This window comes from Panulirus ornatus, chromosome 36 (assembly GCF_036320965.1).
Source record: "Panulirus ornatus isolate Po-2019 chromosome 36, ASM3632096v1, whole genome shotgun sequence".
Classification (NCBI taxonomy): Eukaryota; Metazoa; Arthropoda; class Malacostraca; order Decapoda; family Palinuridae; genus Panulirus; species Panulirus ornatus.
In genome coordinates this window covers 8,195,447-8,222,390 of record NC_092259.1, presented here as the reverse complement: position 1 = coordinate 8,222,390, position 26,944 = coordinate 8,195,447, and the positions used below count along the sequence as shown (strand labels likewise).

Sequence of the window (26,944 nt, the reverse complement as noted above, 5' to 3'; positions counted from 1 at the left end):
GCAGCCCATGTATGAAAATGGCTCTACAACCTTAAATTTGTAATTTGGATAATCAATCATGTTATCATGCCATTGTACAATGATAAACACGTTTATAAACATTATTAGTAAACCTGTGGTTCCTTAACACTATTTCATATGGCATTCGGCTACCATTTAAAGTAATTAAGGCCTTCATCTCATTTCTTCCTGAAGTGGTATTTTTTTTCCAATAAATTTATTTTGTACTTAAATTCTTGTAATTTGTTTCACTCACTCTCATGCTGAACAAAGACCAAAGCCCTGAGAGTACAACTTTTTCCAATTGGTTTTGTTAGTAAAGCTTGTAGCAGTGACTACCCAATTCCTTCACACTGCTGTTTTCGTAAAAAAAAAAAATCAACCCGATCAGTCTGAAATCAGTTAAAAAGTAAAAGCACCAGAGCAAATTGTTTTGATCATTTATTGAGGATGAGAACATAGACAGCATAATTATTGATACATGTTCCATCTACATTTGGTCTACTCTAGTATACTAACTCTATCGCAACCATCAGTGCACCACAGCCTGGCTGAGTGGTAATTGGGTCCTCAGTGAGATTCACTTTAAATTATAGATTTTTAGGCTATGAATAACAATGTGGTTTGTGTTTAAATAGGGTAAAAATCTATAGGCATCTAGCAACTTTGATTATCTGGTAACTCAGTGGAGAGACCCAAAATGTTGGCACAATAACATGCAACAGTCAACAAGAAAACATTCTGTATGTGGTATACGGTAGTTCAGGCAGTTTCAGGGATTTCCAATATTGCTAGAGCTCCACGATATCTACAGAAAATCTGCTACATTGAGTGTCTCTGAAACTACTGAACTGACCTAAAAGGGACACTCAGATCCGACGCTGCGAGGCACTCTTGGTTGCTGGTACCATATCCTCCATACCATTACCTTGCCAGTACCTGTCCATGACCAGCCTCTTAGCCACAGTCCTTTTGGGGGGGTACCTGGTGGGGGCTCCGCAGGCCACAGTGTGGGGGCCTTGCGGGACTATTGTACAGGGCTGGTCCACAAACGCGTGACAAATTCTACTATATTGAACCTAACTTTAATTGCAATGAATCTTATTTTTCTATTCATAATAGAATGAAGATAGTTTCATTGAAATTTATTTAAGGTTCAAGGTTTTAATAATTGTCACATGTGCTACAAGAATTCTGCATGAATAACATTATCAGCGCTAAGGCGTCCTTAGGAGAGCACCGAATCTGAAATTCTTACAAAGTTCTTCGCTATTGTGGACTACCGCAATATGGTAGAAACGAACAGCGGAGTGTCTGACAAACTGCACAAACAATTTTATATATTATTGCATCTAAAACAGAACATAATTATCAGCAAAGGGAAAAAGAGCATATCTATCAGCACATTGATTATAATCATTATTCATAATGGTGACGCAATCAACATCATGAACCTTGCATAAGATTACTATGAGAGTAACTTGTCTCATGTTACTAAACAGAAAATTGGAGCTCATGGTAACCCTTCACAAGACCCATCATTGTTCACTCCCTCACGATAATAACTGTTGGCTACCTTAAGATAAAGTATGTACAAGCATGAAACTTTATCAACTATCAGTAACACTGCCATCATCATTTCATTTCTCTTTGCCTTGAATTCAAGTTCAAACTTTGTCGTCTATGGTCAGATAAGGATTATTGGAGTGGGAGTCGAGGAATTAGATAAGTTTAAATAAGAGTCAGCCTCATCACAGAAACCCCCTAAGAAAAAAAAGGTGGAAAGATATGAAATGATACCTTAGTCATCAATAGTGTGTTTCTGTGACAACTGAGCAGAGAATACGAGAGAATATGTGCGTAATACTGATTACAGAGTAAATTACACTTGGATCATAGTTCTGATCATATTTAAGTTTGAATTTTATCTGCCACTTTTTATTAATGTGGTTAGCTGAATGACACTTTTGTCACTATGAACATAGAATATGAAGACGTTGAAGTCCCTAATTGCATCCTTAATTGCATCCTTAACGCTCATTTACATAAAAAAATGAAATAAGAGTAACATATTCATTTATAGAAAATACCATTCTAATGTCACAAAAATACATCTCGCCTAAGGCAATGGGATGAGCCGTGAATCAAACGATGGGGTCTCTGCGACAGATACATGACTAGGTTTCAGGATAGAAAAATGGACAGAGATTATTCAAATAGGAAAGAGACAGAAATATTTAAAGATATCTCAACTAAGCCTGCGGGGTGTAAAGAGGAGTGCCACTATAACTTAAAATTGAGGGTGGTATTTAATTTGTACTTTATAATCCAGCATCACGACTTATCCAACAATCAAGCATTTAATTACTTACTACATTAGGGCACCAGGAAGGAAGGCAACAGTGGCAATGTATGTATGACCAGATGTGCAGCTTCAGGCGAAATGTAATATCTCGATGAGTTTTTAAATATGATGAAGAAGGACACCTCACAGTTACTACCCCTGTCATTTATCGACAGTGATTTTCTGCACTTTTTCACTGTTTTGGACATTTTTTATACATCTTTGGACATCGTAATGTCACAGTGAAATGCTCAAACGAAAGCATTCTAGTCTGCCCAGAGAGCACAATGCCACTTTTAAAACGTAGTAGGATGAATAATACATGACGTCATCAACAGAGCTCATTCCAGTGGGTCCACCCCAACCCCTCTCTACATCCCGCCTCATAGGTACTGCTACGAAACAATACTTCACTTTTGCCTTCAATAAAAGTATCAAAATGCATGTAAAAATACAAAAAGATTCTCAAGCTTATTTTTTTCACTCTTCTTTCGCATGTAGCACAGGGGTAATATTATCCAAAAATTACAGCTTTTTTTTTTATCTCTAAAGGGTGATTATGAACTAGTGCACCTCAATTGTCAAGAATAATTAATAGAGACAGTAAAGGAAGGAGGAGACTGCACAAAACGTTATTTGTACAAGAGATGGCGATAGTAAGGCGACAGAGGCAAATGTAGCCAAGCCAAGACACCAGCATTAGTCCTGTGAGAGAATTCTAGAATAAATGAAACCGTTATGTTGCAAAGATATTTGTGGATCATCTCACATCTAATGATTTCCTTCTGGTTATATTGAAAGTATAAAAAGAAAAATATAGTTAATGAAATAGATGAATTTATATTGATAAACTTAAAACATAATAAGGTCTTCCAGGCTGAAACAACAAAGAAAATGCTTTAGGTAAGCTCACAGCTTTGCTGCTAGGAGAATTAATGTCTTGGCTACACTCTTGTGGAGGGCTTCATTCAGATTATGCCCACTGGCAACTTAGTCTAGAATGTTACTTAGTAAAGGCCCAAATACATCACGCTCATGTTGCCACTGTTCTCTAATGCTTTAACCAGTTTAATAGCACATTAATGAAAATATGCATGTACGAGTGCCTTTATATCAATACAGTGCTATGCAATAGAACGTGATATAAAGGGACCTAAAATTTGCCCTTCTGATGCAATAACTTTGGGCTGGGGAGATGTGTTCACAACTGCTTTATATGGCTTTTGAAATTAGATGTGAGAATCTGAATGGGTGTACTTTGTATGTACTTGGTGATCATGTCCTTAAATGTCCCTAAAACAATAACATCATCAAGGCCTTCCTTTTGGCCAAAAATACGTTAGTAATTATCCTAAGAAAAATAAAGTACATGGCTAAATTTCTTAAAAATGCCTTGCATAGACTAGTAATCATCTTGGCTTAAAGTGATGCATAAAAAAAAAAAGAAAAAATTCAAATGTCAATGGAGAATATTTGAGCAATCATCTGATTATTCCCCACACCATTCAGAGAACACTTCTGAGTATTAAACATCACCAGAAATATACAGACATCCTCATGTCTGTTAAATATCAGGTTCAATATCTTCAAATTTTAAACAAACATCTTTGCATTGTATTTCCTCAAAATTAATTTATCAGAACTATGGAAATCCTTATTTTAAAAACTAAACAGTCTGCATACTATTTACAGGGAAAATGATAAACAAGCCATCTAAGAAGCAACACTTGTGGTAAGACTACCTTACAACTATACAACTGATTCATCAATAAAAATGAGAATTGTCACCAAAAGTTCTACAAGACATCTTTCACTCACATGAGATCATTACACAAGTAATGGCTTGTGATATGGCAAAAGGTTACATACTGTACAGTCATAGTATCTCTCCAATGAACAACTGTCATTTATTTCAGTCACAATAAATAAATATCGACTAGTGCTATATCTGAACAGAAAGTAAGTTTTCACTCTTTGTGACCAGTTACACCGCAGCTACCACATTTTGAGCTTCTATAGCCAGCTCACAGCCAAACACTAAAGTTACACAGCATTTGAGAAGTAATATAGTAACAGCAAGAATTGAGAATAACAAGATTTGGGAATTCTGGGACCACACTCTTAACTCCCTGGCCATTCACTGTAGGGTCCAGTCACTCTAAAAGGCGGAGCATATCTCATCTCTGACCAGGTGGGGGTTGGGTGGGCAGGGGGTGCTCGTGGTGCCACTGGGTTGTAATTACCAGAAACACTGCTGAAATTAGGGAGAGGGGTTCCTTGTGGTATAGAGCCATGGGGACTAGGGCTATATGGAGGTGTCAAACCATAAGATGGTTGGGAAACTTGGTTTGGGTAGCCTTGATTTTGACCTACTATGGATGCATTGTGAGGGTTTGCATGAGGACTTGGCATTGATGAATTGTGGGGATTTGCATGAGGACTTTGCATCGGTGTGTTCTGGGGACTTGACATTGGAGTATTCTGAGGGTTCGTATTGGGGCTTGGCATTGGTGTATTATGATGGTTTATATGAGGATTTGACACTGACATATTTTGAGGATTTGAATATGGGCTTTGCATGGGGGTATTGAGAGGATTTGTATGTGGACTAAGCATAGGTGTAATCTGAGGGTTTGCATGGGGACTGGGCATGGGTGTAGTCTGAGGGTTTGCATGGGGGCTTGGCATGGGTGCATTGTGAGGGTTGGCATGGGGACTTAGCATGGGTGTATTCTGAGGGTTGGCATGGGGACTTGGCATGGGTGTGTTTTGAGGGTTGGCATGGGGACTTGGCATGGGTGCATTTTGAGGGTTGGCATGGGGACTTGGCATAGGTGTACTTTGAGGGTTTGCATGGGGACTTTGCATTGGTGTATTTTGGGAGTTTGCATGGGGATTAGGCACAGATGTATTATGAGGATTTGCTTGGGGACTTTGCATATATGTCCCAGGGATGGTCGCATGGGGACTTAGCATAGGAGTGGTGTGAGGGTTTGCATGGGGACTTAGCATGGGTGAATTGTGAGAATTTCCATGAGGACTAAGCAATGAGTTGTGGGGACTCTGAGTTGGGTTACCATGAGGGCTGTGCACTGGATTGCTAAGAGGACTATGCATTGGATTACCCATATGGGGACTGTGCAGAGAATTTACATGTGGATTGTGCATTGGTATGCCATAAGGACTTTGCATTGCACTGCTACGAGGACTGTTGATTGGATTACGAACTGGGTTATTCATGGGATTATGAGAATGGTTCGAGACGTTATGAGACCCTGTCACTGGGGCAGTGTTATTAGTGTTGCTGTTTTGATGAATGTATCTATCTGGAAAACTATGATGCTGTTGATGGCTAACAGGCTGGAATGGATCTCCATCTGGATTAGGCACACAATTAAATGGATTGAATTCCTGCATGGAAATATTAAAGGGAGGTAGGCGATGCTCCCCATTATAGTTACCATGTGAATTTTGTGTCCCACTGTAACTGTGGTCTTCTGTTGGTTGGGGTTTCTGCATTTGAGGGTCAAGTGTTTGGGCTAATGAAGTAACTAAATTAGGAGGATGGGAGACTACAGAATAAGCTGGGATTTGAGCAGAAACACCGAATTTTAAACTAGGACTGTAGGGTCTAGAGTTTTCTATAATAGATGGAAGAGGTTTATGGTAATTAGCATAGCTGACTGGAGGTGATTTAAGATCTGGATGGTTAGGAAGCCTCATATCTGAAGGTGCATAAACAATGGCTGGTGTTGTATCAACTGTGTGACCCTCTGGGTGCCCAGCTCTACTCCCTATACCATGCCCCTCATTTGAAAGTGGACTTATCCTTGACTCCTCTTTCATATGGGACACCCCATTCATCCTTTGGAATTCAGACTCTATTTTCAGGATTTTGTTACATTCATCTGGAAACACAAAACCTTCTTTCATCATTTTCTTTTTTTTCCGTGGTGAAGGTTTCAGTTTCCCCTCTTTGATTAATCTTTCTTCTTCACTTCTTTTCTTTTCCATCTTTTCCTCAAACTTCTCCAAGCCATGGTTTCTGTATATTAGGTTCTTGTGCTGATAGAACACGAGACTAATTCTCTTTGGATCACGTCTGTTTGGGATCTTGAGAGCAGTTGTGGCATGCAGTTCATGTTTGGCACATTCAAATAGCACCGAACCGTGGGTCAGAGCAATGGCTACACCTCCAATATCTGGATCATGGAAGTTCTCGGCATTGTCACTGTATTTGATTACAGTTTCTGGTTCCTTGGGTTTATTACACTGTTGTTCACCTCTACTGGGGTTGTCATCACTGGTTAAACTGGAAAAAGGGTCATTGTATAACCTATCTTGATGGAAAGGCATTACTTCTTGCATATTTGGTCCCCTACTAAACTGATTTGTACTTGTGTAGTGCATTTGCAGAGCTGGATCAACACCATTTTGCATCGCATGTGACATACTGCATGCAGCGGAGGGAGTATTTTGCGGAAGTTGAGAGGGTTGGGGATATTGTTCATTTTGAGTCTTATTTAAGTTGTGGCATTGATTTTCTATTTTATTTGTACATTGTTGCTGTTGACTATTAACAGAGTGTGAGAACCGAGCGTTGGCAGCTCCTTGGCCATGAGGGTTTGGAGATGAGACAGGAGTAAGGGGAGTGCTGACAAAACAAGCTTGGCCAAAAGGGGAAGGATGTGGAGTTGCTGTTCCTACAGGCCCTCCAGCAGGAGAAGCTATTAACGACTGACAGCTATGAGGTGACTGTGTGTAATGTGACTGTGTTGCTGATTCTGTGAATGAAGAAGGTACTGGGGAGGAGCAAGTACTTGTTGACTGGGAACGACATGGTGGTGTGAATGATTTAAGGTATGGTGATGGAAGGGGAGATGAACATGGGCTAGTTGAAGCTGGAAGATTAGAAGGGGTAATAGATCTTGCAGGTGAACCTGAAGGTGAAGGACATGGACTAGTTGATCGGGGGACCAAAGAAGTAGTTGGAGATGGAAGAGGAGATGCACTTGGACTGACAGACTGTGGAGGCAAAGGTGTAGTGGAACGAGATGAAACAGGAGAATTAAAAGACTGTGGTGAGTACGGTCTCTTGGGAGCAGGGGATTGAGGTGGAGGCATTAAGGAGTGTGAATGATAAGGACTACCTTGTACTGTTGGGGAGGCACTAGGGCCAGCTACTGTTTTAGGTGAATTTCCTGTTTGACTAGTTGGAGGGTCATTTGAGACCAAATGAGATTCATGAATTGTTGAAGCATGGCAAGGTGCATTCTCTCTTTGGTTCAACTGGCTTTCTGGAGCTGCCAAACACTCGAGACCCTTCTCACTCTCTTGATGATTACCGTTAGCTAATGGTTGACTGGAAGATGCTACATCGTCACTGCTTGTACTATCATCTTTACTTGAAATTATCTGGTCTAAATCACATGAAAGTCCATAATCATTATCTGGTCCAACATCTAATAACCAACTATAATCAGAACCATCAAGTCCATAATTGCTTAGTACTTCATTTGGATCACTGAAGTCAATACCATTTAGCATAAAGTCTAGGTCAAGTCCAAGTGAATCACCAAAGTCTACACTTTGTGTTGTGGGGCTGTTTGCCCCATTTATTCCTCTTCCTCGGCCTATGCCTATACTTCTTGCTTTTCCTCTGTCTTTACCTCTTCCTCGTTTGGGTAAAGGTAAACCTCTTGCAAGAAGGTTTCTTGCACGGCATGAGAGGAGTGGCTCGGTTCGAAGTCGAATTTCACAGGGATATCTAGAAGATAATATTTATTTAGTAACACATCCGAACATCAGATAATATGACTATTATGAATGATATATTTACATTAATAGTTTTCATAAGACAGCATATATATACATATTCTGAAGTCATGCCTAGAAAGGTTCCAATGATGATTGTCTATAACTTACTTTGTAAGCACCTCGAGAGCACCTGACTGAACTTTGCGTTGGTAGCCTTCATAAGTTCCAGCCTCATCAGTGGGGTCCATAACATATAGTGGTAAGACATGGAGTTGTTCATCATCTGGTTTGCTAAATCCTCGATGTTTGGTTAGGGTTGTTACAACAGTGCAGCCATTATTCATGTTATGATTATCTTTATGAGAATGGGCACAAAAATCTGTGCATGCTGTCACACCAGCCCATGGACGTCCACTGTTGTACCCTAAGCGACACTCTAAACTATCATCTTCAAAGGCAGTTTGATTCTTGTAAGCTTCTGGGGCATACTGTTTGTATAGAGGTGCTATGACAGTAGCAAGACTTTGTAACTTATGTTCCACTTCTTTTTCCTGAAAAAAATCCAAAACTACTTAATGACTAACATTTACTAATCTAGGAGAAACAATGCAAAACAGTATCAAATACTTAAATCTCTACAAATAACAGTAAAATACATAAAACTAAGAGGATGTATCTATCTGTCTGGTAAAACTCATCTATCTAGGGTTTCTTTTGAAATATTGCTTTGAACCTACTTGCATAAGACTTAGGAAATACAAGTTCGTAAATCATGAATGAGTAAAAACTTTTTGTGCAGAAATGTTAAACAAAACTGTCATTAACATATCTAGATGCACAATATCAGTGAACATCTCCCCTAACAACCTTCTGTTTGGTAAACATTTATCCAGTCATCAGTCCACTTACCATTCAAAAATGCCCATCTATTTACTTAGAACTTCATCTACTTTTGAATTACTAGTGTTGCTTCAATAAACTCCTTCAAAAAGGTGAAAGCCAACAAGACTAGTCTTGCACTTCATCACTGAGGAACTGTTAGTCCACAATATTTATTAGAAAATGCCAAAAATTCATAGCTTTGGAAATATACCATCCTAAGAATTACCCTATCTGGCCTTTACAAATCACGGACAAGCATTCCAGAAAAGTTTATAAACCCTTTGTTTAAGTAGAATTGTGAGTTATAATGCTATATGGGATTAGCGAAACCCTTGTTGAAGAACAAGGTAGGTTCAGGAGGGGAAAAGTGTGTGATGACCACAATTTAGCTCTAAGTAGTATAAAAAGTTATACTGGAAAAGGAAGTGGATGCAGCATTTTTGGATTCAGAAAATGTAAAATTCAAATCAATAAGAAAAAGCTGCAGGAAGTCTCGACTCTGGTGTATATGAAATTCTTTTATGCTGTTCAGAGCTTTTATCCTGGAAGCAGTGCCTATTTGAGAGGAAATGACTGTATCAGTGAGCAGTTTGAAATATATGTGAGTAATTCAAAGCAATGTAACATCACAATGGTTATTTTAACAATTTCATGAATGAAGCATTACATGAAAGTACAGTAAGGTGATAGCAGTCTAAGTACAGCTGAATTGTGGTGAAACAGAATGGGACTTTTCCATTTGTTGTATGCAAAAGATGGTATTCTGTTAGCTGAATTATAGAAAGAGTTGGACCAAACATTAGGTCATTTTGGTGGCGATATACAAGTGGAGGATGTTTAAAATAAATGGAAGTAAGGGTATACTTCTTTTCGAAACAGGCAGGTTCTCAATGTTTAACATAGATTTTACTGGAGAATTAGTAAACATGTTTAAGTATTTGGAAGTGATAGTGAATTACAAAGGTATCAGGAATGCAAAAGCTGAGAATGAAGTCAAGCTTGGGACAAATACTGTTTGTGTAAGGAATGATCTTGTGATTGGAAAGAATGCAAGAAGCACTAGTAGGGTACGGAGTTCTTGTGAATGGAAAACATTTAAGAGGAGAGTGTGAATGAACTTACATCTTTGAGTATATAACCAAACTTTCAAGTAAAAATACAAGAACAATTTTTTGTGGAAAAGTGATCATTATAAAAGGATAATGTAGCTGGAACTACAAAAAGTTTAAAAAATGAAACTTTAAACATGTGAATATATCAAAAGATACATGAAAGGTTCTTTTATGGTGGTATGAGTACTCAGAAAACTTGGTAGGTTCGTCAAATTGGTAAAAATTCGATATAAACGGTGTGGCTCAGTCAGAGGGTTAGGAAGAACAAAGAGAGTACCTCTTTTCAGAAAATGTGTCCTGTGTCTCCCATGCTGCCTAGAATCATGGGAAATCCCATATAAATACAAAGAAATCCTCCAACACAGAATACAGAAAGAAATGATTCCAGTACTGTTCACCATGGCAAGTTGCTGATGCTCACTTCCACTACAAATATTCTTGTGGATCCTGAAAACCCCCAGCACTCTTCAAGTGGTCAATCTTTTCATAAGTTCATCATGAAGAAACATAGTGAGAGTATAACAATTAATGAAACCAAACTGGAGAGGCTTTGATGAGAGCTGAGATGGTCTAACAGTGGCTTACTCTGTGTTTCATTTGAGTGAATCAAATGCCCATCTGTAGAAACAACTGCAAGATTAAGAAACCTATCAATTACATTATTGGTAAAAGTGGCAAGAATAAATACTTTAATCAAGAAGATAACCTAACGACTTGCTAATCCAGAGTAACGCTCCATCTCATCATACACCATCATAGTCTTTTAGTATATATAAAAACCAGCCTATATGACAATTATTCATTTATGTCATACTGAAATTGAAATTCTTTCTTTCTTTCAAACTATTCGCCATTTCCCTCGTTAGTGAGGTAGCGTTAAGAACAGAGGACTGTATTATTTGAAACTTTTTTGACACCATAGGAAAGCAAAATATAATACTAATCAAGGACGAGATTTGAAATGTCTTCTGTTAGAAGCTTTCTGCTATAACCGCTGTTGTCAAAAAATGCGTCTCTTTTATCAAGTCTTGCCAAGGGTATTTCTGATGACGGTGGAAGAGGAATGATTTTTCACATGATGAAAAAAGAGTCATTTCATGTATGAAGACTATAATGTGTATGGAGATTTTAATCTCAATGAATCATCTCACTGAGGATAATAAAGAATAAGCTTACATATACATAGAAGACAATGTGAAACTTGAACACACTAGACACTAGTTGTTCACGTGAATCAAATCGTATGTCCAAGGTTAGAGATCCAAAATTCAATCAGTATTTTTTCTTAATTCAATCATGAAATTTTTCATTTCAACCTAGTAAGCCAGTGGAAATGCTACACCCAGTGAAAGCAATTCTACTTACATAGCAAATCACCAAAATATCCTTCGAACGTTGTTGTTTGTAGGAAAATCTTTTGCCATTTTAGGTTAGGAATATCCTATCTTGTAAATAATCTAATCTAAGTAATTAAGAATATAAACATACAAGTCACTCTACACACACTTTGAAGTTTCCTTCATAACATGCTGTTCAGCTAAATCAGTTATTAGCACTGTTGAAAATCACATAATGGCCTTTACACAATTCTAAAATCTTGGCCAGTTAAATGTACTATGAGCGGTTTGCCTTCTTTACTATATCTTGTTAGGCTACAGCACGTTGACCCCAGTACACCACATCATTCCAATCCACACTATTCCTTGCACACCTCTCACCCTCCTGTATGTTCAGGCTCCAATCGCTCAAAATCTCTCACTTCATCCTTCCACCTTCAATTTAGTCTCCCGCTTCTCCTTGTTCCCTCCACCTCTGACACATATATCCTCTTTGTCAATCTTTCCTCACTCATTCTCTCCATATGTCCAAACCATCTCAACACACCCTCTTCTGCTCTCTCAACCATGCTCTTTTTATTTCCTCACATCTCTCTTACCCTTTCATTACTTACTCGATCAAACCACTTCCTAAAACATTTCATTTCCAACACATTCCATGGGGAATATGTATGGTATGGAAAATATATATATATATATATTATATACATATCTATATAAAAGCAAATATCTTGTCTTTAACAATATCATCATAATGGTCAAGCAACTGAGAGGCAAGATCTCCCCACCCTGAAACAATGTTGTCCTAAGTTATGTAACATTCATTTCCATAGATTCAGTGAGCTTGCCTCTAAGGACATGTTCAAAGATTTTAATGTATGATGTTAATGCTATCAATCTCTAGTTTTTTCTTTCTTTTTTAATCACTTTGTTTCCATCTGTGTAAAAAGGGGTGATACAAGTAAGTTTCAGACTTTCAGAAATGATTCCAGAATCTAAACTCTTTCTGCAGAGGATATTTGGCTCATATACACAAGTGTCTTCTATTTCTTTATGATGGGAGAACATTTCTACCTGTAAAGTAACCTATAAGCAAAGAAATGGATAACCTAGTATTTACCCGTTTTCAAATGGAATTATTACAGAATACAATCATAACATGCCTGGCAAGTCGATGGAGCCTGGGGCACTGTAAAATGAAGGCCTCTATGGCTGATTGCCTAATTGTAAATTTTGGGATATTCCTTGGAATATTTTGTCTAAACATTTTTCATCTTTACTCTTCTGCTACTGCAAACCCCTGAAAAGCATTTTGCGTCCTTGTAACACTTATTTCTAATCAATTCATATCCATATATTGCAAAAGGCTCTCAGTTATCTTTATAATGTTGGGATTTAGATATTAGGAAATAGTACTATTCTGTGAATACTGAAAGATTCATAGAACAATGCCCATACATTACTATACACAGTATATGTATTATTTTTATTGCTGAAACCTGTTATGTTGGTAACTTAGAATTTTGAAGTGTTTTGCACTAATGCGTGTACAGAAGACTCTCAAAAGTTTGCAGTATTTATAATTTGTACTCTGCCTGGTGCAGTTACCTAAATTATACAATTACTGGCAATGCAAAAGTCAACGTCTTTCACTGAAAATGCATCCACTATAGATGTAAAAAAATGCTGTTCATGGTCTAAAATGTGTTCATACAGGCATTACCAATTTCTATTCTGTGAGCATTTTTCTACACTTTTTACTCATGGAATTACAGAAAATAAATGCCATAACTGTGGTTTGAGGCAAACTTAGATCTCTACAATGGCTTCAAGATGAAAACTACCTAAGGCCACCTAGACTCTGACAAATCCACTGATAAGGATGCCTTTGAGATGGGTCATAGTGAAAGCTCTTTAAGGTCTTCGAATAAAACTAAAACCCAAAAATGAAACTAAGATCACAAACTTTTTGAAAAACCAGTGATAGGATCCCTACCACCATAGCCAGCAACCACATTGGGAGTAGACAACAGGACTCCATGTTGGCATGCTATCATTAGAATTTCTGTTCAGTATGGTGAATATATTAGGGCTTAGCTGTATAACATTACAGGTATGGTATTGGTGACTATGTATATACAGTCAGCAAAAAAGTCTCAATACTGTTTGGTTAGATGGAATTTGAAATGAGCAAATGTTACTCTTTCGATATGGTTGGTACTTCAGATCTTTCTCATTTTTTTATTCTTTATACTTTATAAAATCACCACCTCATGCCATATTCTTTGATCTAAATCTCTGAAATATCATTAAAATGATTTGTTTACTGAAACAAGACAAACATGGAATTCACTACCTTGAGGATACTTATTTCAAATTCAGATCACTGAGATGTTACCAAGGGAATTCTCAAACCAATGCATAATACTTTTTCTGTAATCATAAGAATTTGGATTTTGAATTGCCATAAGCGTCTAAAAGAAACGAACCTACAGATTTCTAGATTTCGAGTAAGAAATGAAAGGGTAAGAGAGATGTGTCGTAATAAAAATAGTGTGGTAGAAAGAGCAGAAGAGGGTGTGTTGAAGTGGTTTGGACATATGGAGAGAATGAGTGAGGAAAGGTTGACAGAGAGGATATGTATGTCAGAGGTAAAGGGAACAAGCAGAAGCGGAAGACCAAATTGGAGGTGGAAGGATGGAGTGAAAAAGAACTTGAGCGATCGAGGCCTCAATATAAAGGAGGGTGAGAGGCATGCAAGGAATACAGTGAATTGAAACGATGTAGTATACCGGGGTCAATGTGCTGTCAATGGACTGAACCAGGTCATGTGAAATGTCTGGGGTAAACCATGGAAAGGTATGTGGGACCTGGATGTGGACAGGGAGCTGTGGTTTCAGTGCATTAACATGACAGCTAGAGACTGAATGTGAATGAATGTGGCTTTTTTTGTCTGTTTTCATGGGACTACCTCACTGAAGCGGGGGACAGCGATGCTGTTTCCTGTGGGGCAGTGTGATGCCAGGAATGGATGAGGTAAGCAAGTATAAATATGTACATGTGTATATGTCAGTTCATGTGTATGTATACATGTGTATGTTGATTTTTTTTTTTTTTTTTTTTTTTATACTTTGTCGCTGTCTCCCGCGTTTGCGAGGTAGCGCAAGGAAACAGACGAAAGAAATGGCCCAACCCCCCCCCCCCCCCATACACATGTACATACACACGTCCACACACGCAAATATACATACCTACACAGCTTTCCATGGTTTACCCCAGACGCTTCACATGCCTTGATTCAATCCACTGACAGCACGTCAACCCCTGTATACCACATGACTCCAATTCACTCTATTCCTTGCCCTCCTTTCACCCTCCTGCATGTTCAGGCCCCGATCACACAAAATCTTTTTCACTCCATCTTTCCACCTCCAATTTGGTCTCCCTCTTCTCCTCGTTCCCTCCACCTCCGACACATATATCCTCTTGGTCAATCTCTCCTCACTCATTCTCTCCATGTGCCCAAACCATTTCAAAACACCCTCTTCTGCTCTCTCAACCACGCTCTTTTTATTTCCACACATCTCTCTTACCCTTACGTTACTTACTCGATCAAACCACCTCACACCACACATTGTCCTCAAACATCTCATTTCCAGCACATCCATCCTCCTGCGCACATCTCTATCCATAGCCCACGCCTCGCAACCATACAACATTGTTGGAACCACTATTCCCTCAAACATACCCATTTTCGCTTTCCGAGATAATGTTCTCGACTTCCACACATTTTTCAAGGCTCCCAAAATTTTCGCCCCCTCCCCCACCCTATGATCCACTTCCGCTTCCATGGTTCCATCCGCTGACAGATCCACTCCCAGATATCTAAAACACTTCACTTCCTCCAGTTTTTCTCCATTCAAACTCACCTCCCAATTGACTTGACCCTCACCCCTACTGTACCTAATAACCTTGCTCTTATTCACATTTACTCTCAACTTTCTTCTTCCACACACTTTACCAAACTCAGTCACCAGTGTATGTTGATATGTATATATATATGTATATGCACATGGATGGGCATTTGTGTATACATATGTGTATATGAGTGGATGGGTACCACTTAAAAACTTTATTGCCCTTATTTTGGCATGTGTAATTACCTCTCTATGCAGTTTAGATATCTATCAGTCATTTTTCATAAACTTGTAACAAATTTTGTTTATTAATCGCTAGTATCAGGGAGGTTCAAGAGATGAACCTGCAAACTAATGGGAGTCTTCTGTATTTAAAGTATAAACTATTTTTGACTTACAACTTTATACCTTCTTTGGAGGGGTCATAATTATACTGGAATTTTAGGAGCCTGGTTTCAATATGAATGGATAAAATGACATGCAGATAATCAAGAGTGTACTGTATTATATCTCGGCTACATCCAGTATTATATAAAACCTCTCATAGACCATAAAATTATATTCCTTATAAAGATTACAAATACAGAAAAATTTACTCGTATCAAAAAGATCATTCATTCATACCTCTTGCTCTTCTGTAAGCCTGAATTTCCTTGCAGTTTTACTGCGAGCATATTTGCACATGTTATAGTACATAGACCATGAACAACCAAAACTAAATGAAGCTCCGCATGTTTCTGGATCTAGTCCTTGACAGATACAAGTACGCTCTTCATTAACACCGCATCTGTGGAAAAGTGTAAACATCTGAAAACATAATGCATGAATTAAGTACTTCACTTGTTTATTACTTTAAGGCAAATGATTTAAGGTGAATTTTAATATACTTTAGTAATTTAATATATATCCAATATTCTATTTCAATTTTGCCAGTAGTATTATCAATGTGTGATTGCTGTATCTGATTATCAGCTACATTTTTCATATACCCCATTCAGATGCACAGTTTGCATTTGCAGTTTTTAACACATGGTATTGTTGGAAATAATGACTTTCACAAATTCCTGTAAATAACTATCAATACCATATTTGGGAGATAAAGTTCTCAAAATTTTCCATCACTCTTGCTGTTACTAAGTTCCCTCATCCCAGAGACAGTACCTGATACTTTCCTAATCTTGATAAATGTCATTGCCAAATATGGATAGCAGGTGTACTAATAAATGATGACATATTTGTATAGTCTGGGGAGAGTTTTAGAGCTCTGGGGCCCCATTTCTTGAACTTTCTATACTAACATAATGTGTTATGGGACCCCCTTTCTTGAACTTTCAATACCATCATAAAGTGTTGACATAAGATTATATAATCTACATGATTTATTGAAGAATAATCAAGTTTATCGATTTTCCCATAAACATTTATTTCTGTGCAGTTTCAAAACTGTATATTCATAAGAATTTATAAGTGTAAATGTGATTGTACTAGAAAAGAAACTGCAGAGAAAACTGATGTGAAATCTTACTGCATATATACTAAGCAATCTAGTTTGTTACTAGTCTTACCTTCTTTCAGTAGGAGTCCCAAACTTGTTGAGTTTGTAGACAAGCATGGAGTATAGATCATCAGCAATTGGTAAGGGTACTCCTTCCCAGGCTACAAGAGCAATCACAATCCAAGTAGAAGAGCAAGTGTGTTTTACTCGGTGCTTCACTATTGCAAGTGTCTTCTCTTCTGGCCCACCTCGACGTATGACCTGAAAGGTGAGAAATTTATGAAAATTTGACCATGGGTGGCATGCTTACTTCCCCCAGATCATGATAAATTTATTCTTTTAGAACTTACTACTATTATGCAGTCAATAGCACCTTTTGTTTCTTTAATTTTTTCTAACCTCACATCATTCATCATTATTTTAACCTCAAAAATCCAGTCTGTACACCCAACACCATATGACAATCACTGTTCTGACCTCCAATGTCATTCAATAAGCTTCAGCCTCTCATTACATCCATCTTATTCCTCACATTCTTCCACATTTTCACTGTTTACATCAAATGATATGGCTTAAATCATAAAAAACTTTTTAAAGTATCCTTTCATTCTTTTGAAGAAAAAATTTGAGCATATTCCCTAATTTTAATGCAAAGAAAATTTTCTTGTTCTCATTTCCCTTTTACAGCACTTATCCATGTAGTTCATTCTTAACTAATAGCTTATTGTGAACACCATGGAGCCTCTTAATCACAATTGAACTTAATTCATCACTAACTTACACTTGATTCAGTTTCATTTATAAGTGGTGTTCTGATGCTTCATGTATTAATTATCACAATAATTTTCGATATTTCAATTTATGCTCCAGTTATGGCTTTCATTTTTAGCTCCAGCTTGGCAGGTCCTTTGATTTTCATTCCAAGTTAAATTTCCTATATGTCACATGCTCTTAAAACCTCTTTAAACCACATTTTTAGTTACACAAAACAATAATGAAAATGTATATGGTCTTGTATCTTACAGGATCACTTCCACTAAACTATTCAAGGTGGTTTCAACCTATCCCTAGTTTCGTTCTCACTTCCCTTCTCCCCAGTCCTTCTACCCTCTCTTGGGAATTTTTTTGTGTGTATTCCCATTATAGCAATTCAAAAATACATCTTGACATTCTCCCCAACCATCTTTACTGTCGCAGAACTCTACTTTGTGACTAACAACCACTGTTAGAAAGTTCTGACCCTACTCTGTGACCTTGAAAATTACAAACTCATCTCATATGTTTAGCATCCAACTTATAACTTTACGGACAGACCCTTGTTTTGCTATAATATGATACTGTGCATTGTATTATTACTGGGGATCAGTTTCTTGAACCAGAATCACAAGTCCCAGGGATACAGGTTGGTGAATGGGCAGGAACACCCATCTTCCTGAGGAAGACTTCCTACCCAGTGCAAGTCAAAGAATTATATTTCAGTCAATCCATAATATAGTTTGTAAAAACTTCTGTACATGATAAAAAGAAACAGGACCTTTTGCTGATAGTACTTGGACATAATGATCATATTCTTACCCATTTTGCTAGTGGACATCCAGAATCTGTCTTTCCTTCTTTTCCAGTATATATAACCTTTTCTATTCTAACAGCAGTGCCTGAATGACCTGTATGCTGTTCTATCTTGCTCCGTAATTCTGACAGAGTAGATGCAGCCCCAAGATGGCTGTAGATTGGGCCAGGGTCTGGGGTACCTGTAAGATTATATATGAAAATTAAAAACCAGTTTCACAAATATTTCAACTAGTATGACATTACTGTGCTTCATTAAGATACAGTCCTACTTCTTTTGATGCAATTAATAATAAAACACTATTGTTAAGTTCAGTTATGGTTCATTCTGGTACAGCATCATGACTTTTTGAAAGAAAAATACATTGTATCATAAAACCTGAATCATAAATTATCAGCATAATTCTTTTTATAGGCTCTTATTTAAAAAAAAAATAGTCTATTATTATGTCAACAAGTCACTGAAAGCTAAGACAATAATCATGACAAGAAAGTACATTATTACACTTTTCTATGTCAGAATTATGATAAAATAATAAAACAACTCACCTTTAAATCGAAGCCTTGTAAAAATCCGTGTATGTGTAGCTTAACACAGGCACAAGCAAAGTAACTTAGTCTACCAGCAGATGCAAGGAAGAGGTACGATAAATAAGCACAAAGCATCATGCAATAAATATAATGCAATATACATAGCCAAGATCAGGTCATGATTTTTCAATTCCATTGTTTACTTAATGATTGTTTTAAAATGATTAGCTGATGATTAGGTACCTTACGGCAGTACTTATAAAAATGCTGTACTGCCCATGCATATATACAACATTTTTAAATACATAAATAGTCATCCCCCTTAAATGTACTTGGTTAATTTCAATTGCCAACAAGAAAATTACTTGGAATGATCCTCCAAACACTCGTAAGTAATTTCACTCCAGAGGTAGTTTGTGTACTGATCTAATGAAATGCATAAAGTAAGTACATTTTGGGAACAGTGGTAGTGTTATTACAACACAGAGAGACACCTCCATTCCTCACAGAAAACAATTATTAAATACCATATTCAAAATATGACATATAACGACTACTCAGAAAGATATTCATAACTATATTCATAAGAGCCAGTTATTAGACATCTAAATAACTACTCAACAGCCTCAGGTCACTCACATTACGACATACTAATGGAAGCTGCTGTGATTTACTATGGAGCCACTTGGTGATTACTATTACTAGTCAAACCATCAAATAAAATGCTGTTTTACTCTGTAACACTTTAATCCACATACAGACGATTATCAACTTAAAGCACTTATCAAAACTTGGAATGAACAATATTTCCATAATGTTGAAATACAATAGGTGTACATCAAGATTCCTATTGCTAATTAATATTTGAAAAATATTTCCTCAAATTTCTAATACAATAAGTGAGTGTACCTTGCTTTTTTTCAATTCAAAATCTGAAAGAAAAATATTTTCTAAAAAGTCAAGAAGTATAAGGGATGAAATAATACTTTTCCTTTCTTTTACTCTTAAAAGACATAAATAATTTTGGTGTGAAATGGTGTGGTTTATATGTACCTTGTTCAATAAGTAAATAATATCACAGAAAAACACAGCCTTTCACATCTAACAGTGAGGAAATTAGTTCATATAAACATTTCCAAAAGGATGTAAAGGCCACCTCTAGTTCATTAGGGAAGAAGCACCATAACTGGACATAATAAATTTCCCATATCCATCCAACAATAAACACTAAATAAAATCAAATGGACACACTCTTCTCTGATAAGTTTAGAAAGAAAGGTTTTGGTTGTAAATTATATGTCAAAGTTAGATGATAGGAAAAAAAAGCAAGGAATATAAAAATTACAAAGGAATATTTAGAGAGACTTAACAATGTAAGATGCACTTGTAGTAAAAATGTTTGAAATACTTCATTAACAGAGCTCATGTATATTATTACTTTAGGATCACAAACTGCTCCTCAAACTCTTCCATATTAACTCTCCTTACAGAGCAATGTGTTTGTCGACTTTTTTTCCCCCTTTTGTTTCCTAGCACACAAACGGGTTGGTCATACTGGCTTGCTGCAAGGTTGCCAATGAGTGTAAGTAGTTTGCAGATAATGTTGAAACATCCCGGTCCGTTCGGGATAATGATATACGCAGTGACAGGAAATTTTCGTCCATAGCGACTACCAGGGTCTACCATTCTGTTACCCCAGACCCTCGCAACTGTCCGTCCAATATTGATTTTCAGGCAGACTTCCACGCGATTTTCTCATGACGTAATTTGGTTTTCATTTTGTTTCGCTTTTTAGTGGTTTGGTGACGCATTCATCATAAAGGATTGATGGTACTGTAACCGAACGATCATGAAAGGACACTAAACAACCCTCTGTGCCAGATTTATGGTATGCATTCACATGTTTATTAGCTTCATTTCAGCACGCTTAGAATCCTCCAATTTGGACATTTAACATCAACAGCATTAGCATATTGATTGACAGCGTTACCAATGTCTCGCGTTGGGGGGGGGGGTAACTGCAGCTTATATAATGTTGCTATAGTTACGGGACTTCACGAAAGCCTACCAGACAATCTTTGTTGTAAGGGCGTCCAGTACTTTCTATGATGATGATGGTCATCAAGCATTTTTGCTGAACAACCGGTAGAAAAAAGATAAAATAATCCCAAGAATATATGGTGCTCTCTCTCTCTCTCTCTCTCTCTCTCTCTCTCTCTCTCTCTCTCTCTCTCTCTAAATCAGCTTGTAACTGGAATGCACACTTCCTGTGTGAAAAAAATTCTTACAAACGAATAGTTTAACCTGAGTCTACTCTGAAGTAAAAGTTGTGATTCATTTCCCTGCAGTATAAGTGTATGAGCACTGTATACTTGAGCTGAAGGAGACTGATTTCAAAGGCTTGGTCATGCTAAATCCTTCTAGTTTTAACACACGTTCGTTGTGCGAGGATAAAGTAGGTTAACTTCGGGGGGGATACACAAGCCGTGCCCTCAGAGGAGCGATGGCCGCCGGCTGCTGTGACGCAAGGGATAAAACAATGACCCGTCCAGTTGCCCAACTTCGCACATATCCCTCAATTTTTTACCGCAGCTCGGTGGAGTTTTAGTAGCGTTAGATCAACCATGCCTCGTATTTTTCAAGGTACTAGTTGTTGCCTGTGGTCAATCCACGCGTGGTTTTTTTTTGTATTTATATTAAATCACATTGGAATCAGCGTACCACACAACTTACAGTGGGTAATTAGGAAGTTCCGCTCGATTGTCCACTGCTCACAGCTATCAACGTGCTTCACCGGCATATGTACAGAATATGTGTAAAGTATTCCGAAAGCTATGCGAAAGTCAATTTCCCTAAATTCACACAGCTGCATTTAGAGGCACAGTTATAAAAGCCACTTACCAAAGAATGCTATTGTATTTCGAGTTACTAGCAAAACCTTTGGCAAAATTCATTACGTTGCATTTTGGTTATCAACGAGTGCGATAACGGGCACTGCGTTATCCGGCTACGATATGTGATGGAAAGGTGATGAACTGGAAATACGATTCTGGCATCATACACACATAGACACACAATCAACTACACACTTCATAAGACAGGCTACCCCTAAAGTTGAACTGTGACAAGAGAAGTTTAACCCTGACCCCGGAATAAAACTGTCTGGTGTTTAAGAAACGTGCCCGGGAAAGCTATCTCCGATTAGGTTGATTGTACGTTCGAAAGCTCGTTATGTGCCTCTGCGCTGGTAAAAAGCAATTTAGGGAATGGGTACAGATATTACATCAGTTTCAAACGCAGTCAATATGCTGGTACTAACCACTGGCAGTAGAGGTAAAGAGATCCACAACAGGTCAGTGCTTGAAAGTGGTTTTGGGAATTCGTCCTCTGACTGAAGCTAAAGCTAAGAAATAATACAAATCTTAGCGTAAACTGTATTGGCCAGAATCTATTTCCAAACTGATGGTGGATTATTCGACAATCATCAATGACGGACACAAGTTTCGTCTCGATAAAAAGAGCGTTTATTTGCACCGATAATTTTGTCATAAAGAACTTCCATGATATATGGAATAATGTCTGTGCCTTTAAAGTTTCATATACGTTGTCATAAATATTTACTCAAAGAATCCGAAGGTTTTTTGCGAAGTTGTCCATTACGATCTCAAGCACAGTGGAGAAAACTAAATTGTATAAAGAAGAGAAAGACTGATACGACCTTTGAAGGTTAGGGCGTCCAGTAAGCATATTTCGTACGCGAGTACATACATACTTTTGAAACGTATGTTGTAAGATGATTGAAAAAAAAAAAGAGGGTATTCGGTTTAATCTTACAAGTAATATACTGGAACAAATCAACGTACATGTATGTACAAAATCGTGAGCTAAGGCAATATATCATCGTATACAATGTTGTAGACTCGATGTGTACTAAATGTTTATAAACGCAATTACCGATGTACACAATGTGTTGGTATATACAACTGTTGTGCTACAGACGAAGAAGGAAACAATATTTCTTAGTGTACTTGACCGATGATATATGAAAACGGCACTACAATGCCCAATGTAATTGTTTGCAAACAGCTGGTATACACCAACTGTAACTGTGCGCCAACTGCTCGTAAACAAGCAGGCAAACACAGAACGTTGGCATACATGACCAATGTCACACAATACGAAAAAGAGATTCAGTGACAACATTGGAAAACTCCTCCAGTGTTGCCATGGGCAGAAACCCTTCCTGTTCCACAGAAAGGACCAAGCGTCGCTTCCCCGAACAGCTGATGTGCGCGTGGAACAAATGTGTTTGCAGGTGCTCTTGGCACTTGTAACATCTGTCGTGTGGTTATCAGGCCACCCCTTCCATCCGCGGCAGCGCATTCATCTCACCGATAACTTTTCATTTCCTAGCCAGGGTCTGTGAGGAACACACACCCTCATGAACGACTCATTATGGTCGCCTTTGCAACCCAGTTCTCTTAAATGATGAGTATTTGCGTATTCTGAAGCTTCAGTTCTGAAACGAGGAGGTAATATCACAAAACCCCCTTACCATTCCCGACACACACACACACGAACGGACGGAGCCTGCAAATGTTCCTGGCCAACGGGAGTAAAACCCACCGGTCGATATCCGGGCAATAACGAGCAGCAGCGGAGACAGCGGAACACGTGCCTTCCAGCACGCGCCTCCGTCCCAACCCGTTTACTCGGCCTCGTCCTACGCTTCGTCTGAACTCGTACTTTAAGCCGATCATAAAACCACGATCCACGTATCGAAGACGTTTGGAGGCGTGACGTGCGATCGTCTGATGTTAAATGGGTACACTACAAGGCCTCAAACGAAGTCAGCTAAGCGGGGCGACTGCTGACCAGAAGTCGGGGAGGGGGGGCGCTGGGCTGCTGCTGCTGTTGAAGAAAGATATCGATCGAGGGGTCGCCTGGGACGTGCTATATTCTGCCCAGTCTGGGTGTGCACCGCTGGTTTAACCCACCCCATGTGTCGGTGACAAACCGCGCGTGTCGCCAGCATCCCAATATACGAGTCGGGATGGTGTTGCGCCTGGACACCATCACGGGAAGCCATCTGTTATACATACGACCCTTTCAAGAAGAGGCCTCATGGAAGGCATATATATATATATATATATATATATATATATATATATATTTATATATATATATATATATATATATATATATATATATATATATATATATATATATATATATATCACCGGACTTTGTCTACTCGAGGTTAGGCTGTGTCATCGCAGTCCCATCAAAGAACTTTTTACTCCAAAGGAGTTTGAATCATCCCGCGACAGGACGTAGCGCAGCCTAGGGCTGCAGATGCCTCTTGTAAAAAGAGATCCTGGCTTACACTAGGATGCTTTACGAGGGGCGTTACCGGACACACAACTCTTTATATAGGACCTGTGCGTCCCGCCCGGTGGACGTGGCCAGCCTCCTCGGCGCTGCAGAAGCCTCGCCAGTATAGAAGAGACGCCTTGGGCGAGGAGGTAGGGTTGAGGTATATATGGCATTGGCGGGCTCTGCGAGCGAAAAGTCACCTTTTAACCCCTGAAGGAGCCCACCTTACCTTACTCCCTGTGTGGAGCGCAACTCCCTTAAGCTGCGGGAGCCGCCACACCACCAGGGTGCTAGGTTTCCATAATCAATATACTCATACGAGTCCAGGACATCCACCCTCCGTCCAGGAACGCCCACACCTTCCAGCTGTGTTATAATCAGAAGCGGCGACAAGAATGGTCGCCTTTGAAGCGGGAAATTCTTTGACGATATTGTACTCTCGTCAACTGACGATGATAAAGCCTAGCCAGTACTCTCTCTCTCTCTCTCTCTCTCTCTCATATATATATATATATATATATATATATATATATATATATATATATATATATATATATATATATATATATATATTGATAGACTATTAGCATAATGATGCAATAAAGACACGCAAAATACGAATATTTTTGAAACAAGTTGCATTTTCTTCTTAAAGCATTTAAAAAAAAAGACCGATGAACCAGGCAGCAACAACAACAAAGTCTACCAACGTTTACTTAAAGGCCTTCCGTTTTCTGTTCGTGCAAAAACCTGCTTCGTGCCAGTTCTAGTTCTGTCACTATCATCAACTTCTACCCCTGTATTTAAGATCGGCGTCTGACGTTGTCAGCAAAGAACACCACTATCTATATATCCAGACTTAATGACAGCGTAGAGGCAAAACAGCTGAGGCATTTTGCAAGTGAATTTAAAGAGTCACTTTGGCGCGGCGAGCGTCGTCTTGGGTGTATACAGGACCCCGGCCTACGCAACCAAAGTTAACTGGCTGGTTAGGTACATTATGTAGATAAGCGTTCCGGACCTGTTTTAAATTCCTGCATAGTGATGATCACCATCATCAAAGCATGGCATTTCCTGAGCTTTTAAGTCCACAGTGGTAATCGCCAAAAGTCCATAACACACACACACACACACACACACACACACACACACACACATATATATATATATATATATATATATATATATATATATATATATATATATATATATATATATATATGTGTGTGTGTGTGTAATGTCGATACCGTGTTGAATTTTCATTTTCATGTAAATACAGACTTCGATAAATTGTGATCAAAAGCAATTACCAAAGTGGATTATCAAAGTGATGGTCAAAAAAAAAAGGTGGATTTGAATTGCGATTACGAGCCTGCAATGCGGTAATTAAAACCACGTAATCATAGGTAAAGAAGTCAATTATGAATACTGATTTTCCAGTGTAGTTAATGACAGGTCGTTGTATGGTGCCAAGGCAGGTGATTATATAAACCTAAATGATTACAGCTTCGATATTACGGGCAGCTGCTACTGTCGACAATTAATGATAATTAGGAACATCGACTGCACGTAATAGATCAAAGTCGACATTGAGTAAAGGTGTCGATTTTAGGTAATCATGGCCATGGACTATACGTTGCTTAAGTCGATCAGATACATACAGATTAGCCCATTTGACGTAATCACTAACCGTTTTCTATAGGTACCTGTAGAGGTTTAGATCATTCTAGACGCTAATTATATCATGTGATTACGGTCGTCAAATGACAGATGATGATAGGCAATTCATGTCCATACACAGGTAGTTAATAACTGGCGATTCAAATTTTCCTGAATTACCCCCCGCCCCCCAAAATACAGGTGGATTTATATATACATAAACGCCCATCAAAAGCAATAAATACTGTCCCGGTAATCGTTTAAAGGTAATAAAAGACGTCTATTAACAGAAAACGTCGGCATGTATCAGCTAATTTAAATGGTGATTAGAGGTGATTAATATTCGTCGAGGGTCAAAAGTAAAGGATACCTTTGTCGATTAAAGTTAATCTAGAATTCCATTACAGGTTAACTATGGCCTATTATTCTATGCCTATTATATGCAATTATAAATCACAAGTACCAATGTGATTATGGCCTCTAATAAATTATATTCTTGTCGATTACAGGGCATTAAAGACGTCGATTATGACAGGTCACTGTAGCCGTCGAATAAAGACGTCAGGTCAAAATAATTGCAGGTGTCGATCGTGATTATAGACGTCAGTTATCAGGTATCGATTATGGGTAATTACAGGCGCAACGTAAATACGATCGGTGATTATAGGGGTATCATTAGTGGCCGTCGACCGTAAGCAAATATAAGCAATTAAAAAGAGATGTCGAACCATGGGTAATTAGCGTCTTGATTATCAGCAATCACAGGAGGACACAGGTAATACAGGGTCGATTATTGGTAATCACACGTAAGTGCAGACACTGATCATTATTAGGTGGTGATTACTGATGTCGATAATAGGTAATTACGGAGAGAGAGAGAGAGAGAGAGAGAGAGAGAGAGAGAGAGAGAGAGAGAGAGAGAGAGAGAGAGAGAGAGAGAGAGAGAGAGAGAGAGAGAGGAGGAG

General features: G+C 38.3%; 1 protein-coding gene across 4 annotated transcripts in view; it reads right to left on the bottom strand.

Moving 5' to 3' along the window:
- Positions 1 to 428: 428 nt before the first annotated feature.
- Positions 429 to 26,944, bottom strand: part of Tet (Ten-Eleven Translocation (TET) family protein) — a 443,099-nt gene continuing 416,583 nt past the window's right edge. For all 4 annotated transcript variants that reach the window (XM_071683245.1, XM_071683244.1, XM_071683243.1 and 1 more), the window contains 5 exons: positions 18,420 to 18,595; positions 16,915 to 17,105; positions 15,974 to 16,136; positions 8,270 to 8,652; positions 429 to 8,111 (listed from right to left, as the gene is read on the bottom strand). In XM_071683245.1, coding sequence (XP_071539346.1) covers positions 4,466 to 8,111; positions 8,270 to 8,652; positions 15,974 to 16,136; positions 16,915 to 17,105; positions 18,420 to 18,595 — 4,559 coding nt within the window. In that variant the 3' untranslated portion in view covers positions 429 to 4,465. The remainder of the gene's footprint in view (positions 8,112 to 8,269; positions 8,653 to 15,973; positions 16,137 to 16,914; positions 17,106 to 18,419; positions 18,596 to 26,944) is intronic.